This window comes from Pyrus communis, chromosome 14, assembly GCF_041283825.1.
Source record: "Pyrus communis isolate YQ-2024b chromosome 14, ASM4128382v1, whole genome shotgun sequence".
In the NCBI taxonomy this organism is placed as follows: domain Eukaryota; kingdom Viridiplantae; phylum Streptophyta; class Magnoliopsida; order Rosales; family Rosaceae; genus Pyrus; species Pyrus communis.
Window position 1 is genome coordinate 21,237,731 of NC_142578.1, and position 11,454 is coordinate 21,249,184.

At 36.8% G+C, this 11,454-nt stretch overlaps 2 protein-coding genes across 3 annotated transcripts; one reads left to right on the forward strand and one right to left on the reverse strand.

Annotated features, from left to right (window-relative positions):
- Positions 1 to 670: 670 nt before the first annotated feature.
- LOC137713688 (F-box/LRR-repeat protein At3g26922) lies at positions 671 to 3,347 on the reverse strand. Its single transcript, XM_068453021.2, has 4 exons — positions 3,084 to 3,347; positions 1,857 to 2,816; positions 1,629 to 1,772; positions 671 to 1,107 (listed from the first exon to the last, which is right to left on the reverse strand). Exons 1-4 carry the CDS (start codon positions 3,156 to 3,158, stop codon positions 784 to 786), a joined length of 1,503 nt encoding a protein of 500 aa, XP_068309122.2. The 5' UTR covers positions 3,159 to 3,347; the 3' UTR covers positions 671 to 783.
- A 2,315-nt stretch (positions 3,348 to 5,662) lies between these two features.
- On the forward strand, positions 5,663 to 11,170 carry LOC137711936 (glutamate receptor 2.8-like). Of its 2 annotated transcripts, XM_088683872.1 has the most exons (6): positions 5,663 to 5,943; positions 6,984 to 7,084; positions 7,163 to 8,356; positions 8,664 to 8,973; positions 9,079 to 9,482; positions 10,628 to 11,170. In XM_088683872.1, the coding sequence occupies exons 1-6, from the start codon at positions 5,670 to 5,672 to the stop codon at positions 10,940 to 10,942; spliced, it is 2,598 nt and encodes an 865-aa protein (XP_088539998.1). In that variant the 5' UTR covers positions 5,663 to 5,669; the 3' UTR covers positions 10,943 to 11,170. The 2 variants fall into 2 exon arrangements, with proteins under 2 accessions (XP_088539998.1, XP_068307192.2); XM_068451091.2 differs by having other exon boundaries at positions 6,984 to 8,356.
- Positions 11,171 to 11,454: the final 284 nt, after the last annotated feature.

An 11,454-nucleotide genomic window follows, 5' to 3' on the forward strand; every position in this document is an offset into this window, starting at 1 on the left:
ATTTTGTACGAGTATCCATCCTTTAGAGGATAGGATAACTGGATTGTTAATGTACATCTTAAACTTCTGTTGTATTAGTTTAACTTATGCTCTGAACATGAACTACATGCATGTAGTAGAGGATCTGAGACCCAATAGGTTTGGCCTTTTGAGGATTGTGGAACAAGATTGTATGTTTATAATAAGAACCTTGTTCTAACCTTCAACGCATGGCACATAAACTCTGTTTGTATTATTGCTCAACACATAACCTCCTTTGCACAATTAGTCTGCTATATATATCTATCTCAGACTTGTTAGGTAAGTTTCTACACAATAACCACCTAACTAACTAATCATCCAATCTCATGACAAGTGTCAATCATCTAATAAGGGTTCCATGATCTAACCAAACATACACCTATCTCTTAATTTGGATAACCCATCTTAGTATCCTATCAGTTTCTCACATGTAAATAGACGAGTATTTACTTTATAAATAAGCGAGGTTTTGTCAAATTTTTGGTAGACTTTCTTTATAATTTAAGTCGTTATGTCAACATGCGTAAAATGACTTCGTCACAATCCAACATGGGCTGGCACGCCATGATTTCGGCTACCAAGATATCAAGGTCGGGGTGTGTCACTATTAATCTTGAGATCAGCTAAATATACTAACTCACCAGTAACATGCACAACAGTAAAATTTATGCTCATAAACTATGCCATTTTTGTTTATTACAAACACTATCTACTTAGTTAATCACCAATACAATCTATCGAAAATCTGAGCAAATGCTCTTTTTATAAGCATACAAATTCTATGGTTGAAGGAACTTCTTCTATAAGCTGCTGCCTTGCAAGATTTCTTGCCTTCTCTTCCCTCACCACTTCTTCAACAGTCTTCTTTATTCTGTGCATGGGAAAACAATAATGTGGTTCGATAGGATCGGTGGGATCAATAACAATTTTCTCCAGTTCAACGGCATTCTGTATCAAGAATTTGACAATTTCAAAATCACTTGCGCGACCATCATACCCTACAATTTCCACTACCTTGAGATAGCGATGGGAGCATTTCGATGGTTTCTTAAATCTCATTTCTCTTCTCTCGCATAATGGGTACAACTGCGGTAAGGAAACAACTTAATTAGTGTAAATAGCACAAGAACAAAAAGTTTCAGGAAGTTTATAGGCACAAAATAGAACTATCATTTAGTCTGCAAGTCTTTGGAACAATAAAGTTTTACTTGGGAAGCTACCAAATAGGATTACCCAGTAGAATTACCATTAAGACAATCTAGCAAATCCGTACATTCTCTACTTCAAAATATATGCAGGACACCTTTGTTCGATATAGAGTTTCATTTCTTCTATCTCACAAGCATTACGGTGGTAAACTTAATTTTACAATTAAATGGAATTGAATAACAGGACACATTAAGTAAAAGACATTTAAGAGACGCACCACAACTATCCTAAAATCTTCATTGGGAAGCAAAATTGCTACCAAATAGGTTGTTGAATATCTTTACGATTAAACCCCGGACAATACACCACATCCCTGCTCCCTTGACTAAAACCTCATACACAAAATCACCAAAGTACATAAGGTTTTAATGGGTGATCTACCAAATAAAAATACATACCTCCAACACAAGTTTGTGCAAGTAAGGAGATGCCTTAATGAAAGAAGCTAACTGTAGAAGGATGAAAGCATCATTTGCTTGAAATTTTAGTTCCAAATGCTTGAGGTTTGCTAGTATAGGGAATACACGATTCCTTTCCTGGAACTGAAAACCAAACCAGGATTAAGGCACTTAACAAAATCGAACAAAAGAAAAGAGAACTATCACATACAAATTAGATGTACTAACCAGAAGTCCGTTCAGCTTGAGAATCTCTAGCTTAGAAATACAGCATGAAAGTTGGGTGAAGGCGTCTTGTATGCTCTTATATGAATACTCACATACCTCAACAAGAAGTGGTACATTCCTAAGAAGCATGTTTATTTCACATCCAACATGAGTAAACGAAACAAGGTTTGCGTCACATATCTCTATGCTTTTGAAGCTTGAGCATTGTTGTATCACTAGGTACTTCAATGAAATCGATGGACCAACAACACTTAGATTACGCAAATTTGGTGAATCATCCACCAATAACCGTTCAAGAACAGGACAGCTCGACAAGAAGTACTCAAGAACGTCTCCATCCACATCAACACTTTTGAAATTAAGAACTGTGAGGGACTTAAAGCCAATGCACGCACAAGGATTGGGGCTTGGAATATCAGAACACAAGTGCTTCAAGGTGGAATCTTTTTGGATACCCAAAAGCTCGTGCGGAAATGTATAGCACGGAAAAAACTTCCGAGGAAAAACACCATACGATAACAAGTCCAACTCAAGCATTTGAACTCCCTTTTTCATAGCAAACTGAATCCATTTATCAATGGAACTTGAAAACCTAGGATCTAGATCGAAACAAACCCTGAATTGCTCAACGGTTGGACCTTGATGCTGTTCCATCACACTGTTCACCCAATCGACGTACTTACGGATTTCCAACTCTCTTGCTCCTTCTCTGAGATCAGCCAAACTGCATAAAGTTTTCTCAGCATCAAAGTCGAGAGTACTAGTAGATGCTAGCACATGCCGCCACACATGCTGCCATCGCCTAGAAAGTACGCTAGTAGCTTGTGCTTCCTTTAGTGGCAAGAGAGACAGTATACTAACAAGAACTTCATTCGGCAACGTACTAATTCGGTCCAAATCCAACAAGTTGTTGTCTTCATGCTTATTTTTCTTCCTACTTCTCAAATTGTAACCACCACCCTATGAATTGAACCCCAAAAAACAGAAACAAATGTTAAGACTAAGTTTTACCAGGTAATCTCCTCTCTTTCATGATTTCCTTAAATAACTAAATCAATTTTGCACAAAACATAGACAAAGTACGAGGAACCAATCAGAAAAACAGAACCAAACGAATCAGACGAACTGACGATATATGGGAAAGAATTTTAACATTAAAAATGCTGTTTTTTTATACTAATTGGATACATGGGAAGAACAAAGATGCAAAATTTATAGCAATTTTACCTGGTCTTGTGAAAATTGAGAAGGTGGTCGACGCTGCAACCTTTTCTTCACTAAATCCGACGGTGGCCTTTCCATCTTACAAATCTTAATATGGAGGTTGAGATTTTGGGAAGTGGGATTTTCTGGGTTTAGTTCATCCGGTACTGTGTCGTCTTCATCTCTCTCAATCTCTCAAAACTCAACTGATGCGTCAGCTCGGACGCTCATTTTTCGGGTCTCACTGGTTTAGCCTTGTTGGACTTTCTCTGTGCTTTGTCCGCCTTCTGTTTGGGCCGTTCTTGTATTTTGTTACCTTCAGGCCTTTGTTTTGTTGGACTCCTTTTGTTGAAATCCATAAAATAGAAATTAACGAATCATCTGTAGTGTGTGATTATGTACAATATTAGTTTTTGTTTAGTTTATGTATGAGATAGACAATTAATTCGTAGAAAGTCCAAGCTCCATTCACAAACAAAGTCAAACAAATTTTCATTGACTTATATATTGTATATACATTATCGTGGTTGGGACATTGCTTTCATTTTACTAATACTGAGATGTAATCTACCTACATTGAAGCTTCAAAGAAATTCGAACGAGATTTCCTTATATATTGTATACATTTTTTTCTGGAACTGCAGGTTCATTATAGAGATAATGGAGATATATTTGTGAATCAGACAAAATATATTAAGGATCTCATTCATAAGGCAGGTTTGAAGTCTTGTAAACCTACAAATACTCCTTGCAAGCCCCACAACTCAATGCTTGTGACAGAAGGCACCCCATTACAAGATCCTAGTACATATAGAAGTATAGTTGGTTCACTACAGTATTTGACCTTCACAAGGCTAGATATTGCTTTGCAGTAAACTCAGTATGTCAATTCATGACTACGCCAACTGATCTGCATCTAGAGCAGTAAAGAATATTAAGATACCTTCAAGGAACAATTCAAGTTGGAATTTGTTACTCAGCAACTGCAGAAATGAGTTTAAATGCATTTTTAGATGTAGATTGGGCTGCAGACCTCAATACCAGAAGATTAGTAACATGGTATGTAGTATTTCTTCGAAGCAATCCTATCCCATGATAGTCTAAGAAACAAAATTTTGTTTCAAAAAGTACAACTGAAGTTGAATGTAAAGCTTTAGCTCATACAGCTATAGATATTACTTAGGTGAGATATATTTTAAAATATTTGAATGTGTTCTTGCCTACCCTTATGTGATTCACTATGATAACATTCAACAACTTCACTCAGTGCCAATCATGTGTTCCATTCTGGAATAAAACATTTGGATACAGATTATCACTTTTGTGAGAAAGGGTACCACAAGGTGATTTGGAAGTGGTTTATGTTCCAGCAAATGATCAAGCTGCAGATATTTTGACTAAGGGTTTACATGGTCCATCCTTTATCAAGCATTGTTACAATCTGCAACTAGGAAATCCTAGTTGAGATTGAGGGGGAATATTAACTATACTAATGATTTAGCAACTGACTAATGACATGGTAGACTTGCAGTTGAGGATTGATGACTTGGCATTTGATCGGTTAGTATTGTTGTAACTAAATGATCAGGTTGTTAGGTTGTTGTTAGAGTTAGTAAAGTTGAGCTATATAAGCTGAGATATCCTTGTAAGAATTTATTGTGAATCATTAACACAAAAAGACAAAGACTCTTTTCTCTCCATTCTTAGCTTTCTTTTCTTCTTTGATTCTTGATTTTTCTGCTTTCTCAATACATCAAAGAAATTTAAACTTTTGAAAGGATAGTTTGAACTCAAGTGCTTATGCAATTTTAGCCTTTTGGAGTAGAACGATGTAGGACACAAAGGGTCATTCTCCAGTCCAAAGGTGAATGGTCGACACACTTAGGACATAGAAAAATATACACATACAAATAAGTGGGAGGAATGAACCATACCCTCATAGAAAAAACGAGGAAAGATGCATACAAGGAAAAAATTGTGACACAAAGCTTAACTCTCAAACAAAACCTAAAAAGGTAAAGAAAGTCAATGTGCAAAAGAAAAATATTACAATAAATATGTCACCGAGGTTGTAAAAGGTCCATTTACATTTCCAAGTTTACAACTCCGGTTGCCTAACACAGCCATATCTTACAAATCTCAACAGATTCCCATGAACTGCAAGGTCTTTTGTTTACTTTTGATAGAAAATCTATTGTTTCTATTTGCTGAAATCTATAAAATATATAAACAATTAATTCGTAGAAAGTCCAAGCTCCATTCACATATCAAAGTAAACAATTAATTGTTCATCTGTAGTTTAGGGATAAAGATAAACAATTAATTCGTAGAAAGTCCAACCTCCATCCACATGTTATGAAACAACAAAGCCAAACAAATTTTCATTGACTTGTATATTGTATATTTATTATTGTGGTCAGGACAACGGATTGCAGTTTCCTTTCATTTTACTAATACTGAGATGTAATCCACCTACATTGAAACTTCAAAGAAATTCGAACGAGTTTTCCTTGAAACTTCCTCATCCATAATTAATTAATGATTCCATAACTATATAAATATCTTCTTAGTCGGTGCCAATGAATTGCAAACCTTTCCAGAGATTAAAAGATGATCAAGAATCCTATGAGCCATGTTTCTTGTCTCGTCTTCTGGTTGTTACTGTTTAAGACTTTATTGGCCATGGCCGGCATGGCACATAACACAACGATACCAGTAAATGTGGGGGTGATCCTTCACTTTGATTCCTTGTTTGGAAAGGTGGGTTTGAGCTGCGTTAACATGGCCCTCTCTAACTTCTACGCTTCTCATGCTTACTACAAGACTAGGCTGGTCCTTCACACCAGGGACTCCATGAGAGATGTTGTTGCTGAAGCTGCTGCAGGTTCTCTCTCTCTCTACTTTTAATTTTTTCCATTTCTTTTCTCTTTACTTTTTTATTATTTTGATGTTACATGCATAGTTTCGAAGCATAACGGATTGCTTTTTCCTAGGAATTGTACTTTTGGGTTCAGTTTTTGTTCACCACATGTTCATCATTTACTATCCTTTCTTAGAATGTGTCACGTGTTACATAGATTGACCAAGATTAACCTATGATAATAAAGGTGAGTTCAGGTTCAATGGACTCATCTAAAGTGAGTTTTTATCTTAACAGATCTTGGTGTTACTAGAAATGAACCATTAAATTGAACTTTAGATTTATTGTCTCTCAAGAGTGATATAGTCTTTTACACCTTTTAGTACTGGAGTGATATAGTCTTTTACACCTTTTAGTACTGGTTTGGTATTGAAGTGCTTTTATAAAAAGTGGCTATAAAAAAAAGCTGAGCTTAAAAAGGTGTTTGGCAAACACTTAAAAAAAAAGCTTATTTTCATAGTTTTTGGTGAAAAAAAAAAAACTGAAATCGTGAAGCAGTAAAAATGAGTTTATTCTCATAGCACAGCAGAAGCAGTTTTGTTTTAAAACACAACAATACCAAACCAGCCCTTACTGGAATTTCCTTTAGCCTGCTCTACCTAGTTAGAAACAAAGTTCGGATACCAATTTCGACCAGTATGGATCCATTACTAAGTCTGCGATACACTGCAGCACCGATATGGTCCCAAATTAAATGCATAAATCCAATACCTTGGGTGATCATGCGCAATGGACTTATTGATCAGGTGTAGTGTTTATCTTAAAAGATCTTAATGCTGAAAGTAATTAATGAATCGTCAACTCTTTACTTGTGGGTCATTGTGATACTTTTCTGAGGTGGATTATGTTCGTCCACACTCTTGGCTTATAAGTTATATCGAGCCACATAACCCCAACTGACTATTCCCCGTTAGGTATGGGTGAAATAAATTCGACTTTTTTTGTACCAATTTAGAACTGCATCAGAATTTACTTTAATTTCTGCTTTTCCACCCCTTAAACAGCTTTAGAATTGATAAGGGACGTTGAAGTGCAAGCTATTATCATAGGACCGGAGTCATCAAAAGAGGCCAACTTCGTTATTGAGCTTGGAGACAAAGCTCAGGTGCCCGTAATCTCATTTTCGACAACAAGTGCTTTCCCAGCTACTTCTCAGACATCATATTTTTTCCGAATTGCACAGGATGACTCATCTCAAGTGAAAGCCATAAGTTCCATCTTCCAAGCCTTTGGATGGAGTGAAGCTGTTCTCATCTATGTTGACAACGAGTTTGGAGAGGGAGTAATACCTTACCTGGGTAATGCTTTGCAAGAAGTTGGTGCTCGTATCTCCTACTGGAGTGTCATCCCTCCAGTGGCCACTGATGACCATATTGTTTCAAAGCTTCAACACTTGATGACTATGAAAACAAGGGTATTCATAGTACACATGCTGCCTTCTGTTGGTTCTAGGGTTTTTGCCAAGGCAAAAGAGATAGGCATGATGAGTGAAGGTTATGCTTGGATAATGACTGATGGGATGACAAACTTTTTTGGTTCCATAAATTCTTCTGCCGTAGATAACATGCAAGGGGTGTTGGGTTTGAAAACTTACATCCCAAATACACAGGAGCTTGAACATTTCAGAGTCAGATGGCAGCAAAAATTCCAAAACGACAATCCAACTATTCTAAATGTTAAGTTGGATGTTTTTGGACTGTGGGCTTACGATACTGCTGGGGCACTGGCCATGGCAGTGGAGAAGGTTGGGAGTTCTAAAAACTTCAGCTTCCAAAAGACAAACACTTCTGACAGAGCCAATGATCTAGAAACCCTAGGGTTCTCTCTAAGTGGTCCTCAACTTGTCCAAGCACTATCGAGTACAATATTCAGAGGCCTCTCAGGTAATTTTACTCTTGTTAATGGACAACTTCAGTCATCAGATTTTCAGGTGGTTAATGTGATTGGTAATGGGGAAAGAGGACTTGGATATTGGACACCCAAAGATGGACTTGTGAGAAACATGGAGTCTGCAAACACAAGCACAAACACAAACACAAGCATAAACACATATTCTACCACTTCCAATGCCAGTAGTCTTGGACCTATTATATGGCCTGGTGACACAACCACCATTCCAAAAGGTTGGCAGAATCCTAACCATGGGAATACATTGAAAATTCTAGTTCCAGTGAAGCGTGGGTTTAAAGAACTTGTAAACGTGACACTTGATCCTAGCACTAACACAACCATGATCACTGGATTCTGTATTGATGTCTTTAAAGCCACAATCGAACAATTACCATATGATGTTTCCTATGAATTTTACCCTTTCGTGAAGCCTAATGGTGAGGCAGCTGGCAGCTACAATGATTTGATCTTTCAACTGTTTCTTGGGGTAAACTGCTTATCCTTTGCTACTATTTTGGTTACATCATAGTAAAAGCTAGGTAAACTACATATATTTGTGTTTCTCTAACCGCATCTATAGTAGAGAGAAACTTACATACACTAGGCCTATATCACCATTACTCTGCATTTCTCTCTCTCTCTTTACATGATTAATTGGTCCCTTGACGAGAGAGACATGAAAATCAATAGTGGTACATTGGGTGCAAGTAAGTTATATATTCTGCTAAAAGAGATGAGACCACAGAAACTGTCCAATTTCTTCATAAAATCTAATGTCATGTATTACTTGGCAGAACTATGATGCTGGAGTGGGAGATATAACGAATAGAGCAAATAGGTCGCTGTATGTTGACTTTACATTGCCTTACACAGAATCTGGGGTATCAATGGTGGTACCTATCAAACATAGCAAAAGTAGGCAAGGTGCATTGGTGTTCTTGAAGCCTTTTACTTGGGACCTTTGGGTAATAACCTGTTGTTGTTTCATCCTCATTGGATTCGTTATCTGGGTTCTTGAACACCCGATAAACCAGGATTTTGCCGGGCCTCGCGGGCCTGCCGTAAGCTTTTGGTTCTCCTTCTCAACCATGGTTTTTGCACACAGTACGTGTTCTTTTCATATGGATCCATAGATTATTTAGTCATCATTAATTGTCCATTTGCTTTCTTTTAATCTTATTTATACTTTTTTTTTTTTTTTTTTCACAGGGGAGCGACTAGTGAGCAACTTGTCTAGGTTTGTAGTGGTAGTATGGTGTTTTGTAGTCCTCATATTAACTCAAACCTACACAGCAAGTTTAACATCGTTGTTAACCGTCGAAAAGCTCCAACCAACCGTTACTGACGTAGGCCAGCTCCTCAAGAATGGAGACTTTGTTGGCTTCCAAGAAGGTTCATTTGTCCAGGAGGTACTGACACATGAACTAGGGTTTCATGTGGAAAAGCTTAGGGCCTACAGATCGACACAAGAGTTGGCTCAACTTTTTGAAAAGGGCGGTGTTTCTGCTGCCTTCGATGAAACCCCATTCATGAACCTTTTTCTTTCAACTTATTGCTCAGAATATACCATGATTGAATCAACGTTATTCAATGCTGACAGTGGTTTTGCCTTCGTAAGTTAATCTACTAATTGCTTTTTCTCTTTTGATATGCATTCTCCCTAGCATTACCATGAAACATTGAGTCTCTTAGGTCCGTTTGATAACCAATGCATTTTTCATCTTTTTTAGGCTTTTTAGTCAAAATAGTTTCTAAGATTTGCATAACTTCTCAATTTGGTCCCTGAAATTTGAAATCAATAGAATTTGTCCCTGAGTTTGTCCACCATCAATCATTTTGATCATTTCTTGAAAAACGTCCATTGAACAAGAATATAATAGCCAAAATACCCTTAATTGTTGTCAAATCATTTTGGTACATTATTTATTAAATTGAGGGTATATTTGTCATTTTGATCCTTAATTAACATAATTTTGCACGGAATGATCAAAATGATTGATGATGGACAACTTAGGGCCCACTTCTATTGATTCCAAATTTTAGGAACCAAAGTGATGTGTTATGTAAATCTCAAGGATCATTTTGGCTAAAAAGCCTTTTTAAAAATAAAAAAAATAAAAACCAATACAAATTTTGGAAACTCAAAATAGTAGCTTTTAGTTTTTAGGATGAAAACTGAAAATAAAAAACAAAAACAAATTTTCACAAAAAAAAAAAAAGTGAAAACTGAAAAATGAAATGGTATCAAAGTGCTCTTTACAAATTCATTCATCAAATGACATTTGCAATAATATATTAACTCAAAGTGATAATTTGTTTGAGGTCAAAATATTTTCAGTTCTAGGATTTGGGCAATCAAAATTTTGTGCTTTAAAGAAGAGATAAATGATGAAGAGATATTTTAGCAAAAGATTTTAGTTTTGGGGATGTACTGTACATGGAGTTTGAGGGAGTTTACTTGTGTAGAATTATGAATACATGGATTTTTGAGGGAGTTTACTTGACTTGTATAGAATTCATGAGGATTTTGATTGAATCTACACGTATTTTAACATACTTTATGAGATGCTCATCAAATATGAAATTATTTATTTACCTTAACCTAATTTCCTATAATTTTCAAATTGAATTTGAACCAAGCTCCAAGACACTCACACAAAAACAAGTCATCTGATTATTATTATTCTTCTTGTTATTTGAATGCATGTTTTCTCATGCATGCGGGGTTATAATCCTTCTTTGATTTGGTGGGGTGCAGGCCTTCCCAAGAGGTTCACCTCTAACTCTTGATGTTTCAAGGGTGATCACTAATCTGCAAGAGCAAGGTAAAATAGAGAGCATCAAGGACAAATGGTTCAAGAAGCATGCAGGTTGTAAGAGGGACCCTGCCACCACTTCCATTAGCTTCAAAAGTTTGTGGGGATTATTCTTGCTTGTTGGGGTTTCTTCAGCATTTGCTCTTCTCGTACATGCAGCTATGTTCTTCTATCAGAATAGGCACCTGCTGATACTCCCTGATCCGAATGCTTCACTCTGGCACAAACTATGCAAGATAGTTACCTTCACATTATAAGTCCAGTCGAATCCTCACTAGACGCCATGAGTAACATCTCGTTGGGCGTCGGTGCCAGTCAAACGACACCGAAAGCAGCAAGTGCCTACCCCGCATGGTGATTTGAATCCCCATGGTGAAGCAATCCATGATATTCAGCCAGCTATTTAGATACACAACTGATGTAGTAGTGGTCGAATTAGAGATCGAAATTGCGTAATGAAAGCTTGTGCGTCGTTTGATGACAAATACGATCGAAACTGAAAAAACCAAGTTATACTTTGTTAACTGCATCTCAATTCATTATGTCATAGACAAGGAAATGAATCAATTTCTTGTTTCCACTCTTACATTCCGACCAACCAAACGAGGCGAGAATGAACGAACCTTGATAGTATTTGTTAACTAAGTACCACCGGTTGGGGATTTGGGCCACACACTGGCCAGTCATCATAATTAACGGTGAGTCATCTTTGATAGCATTCGTTGGGATTGGAACGGATAATTCACTATATCTATATCAAATATTGAAG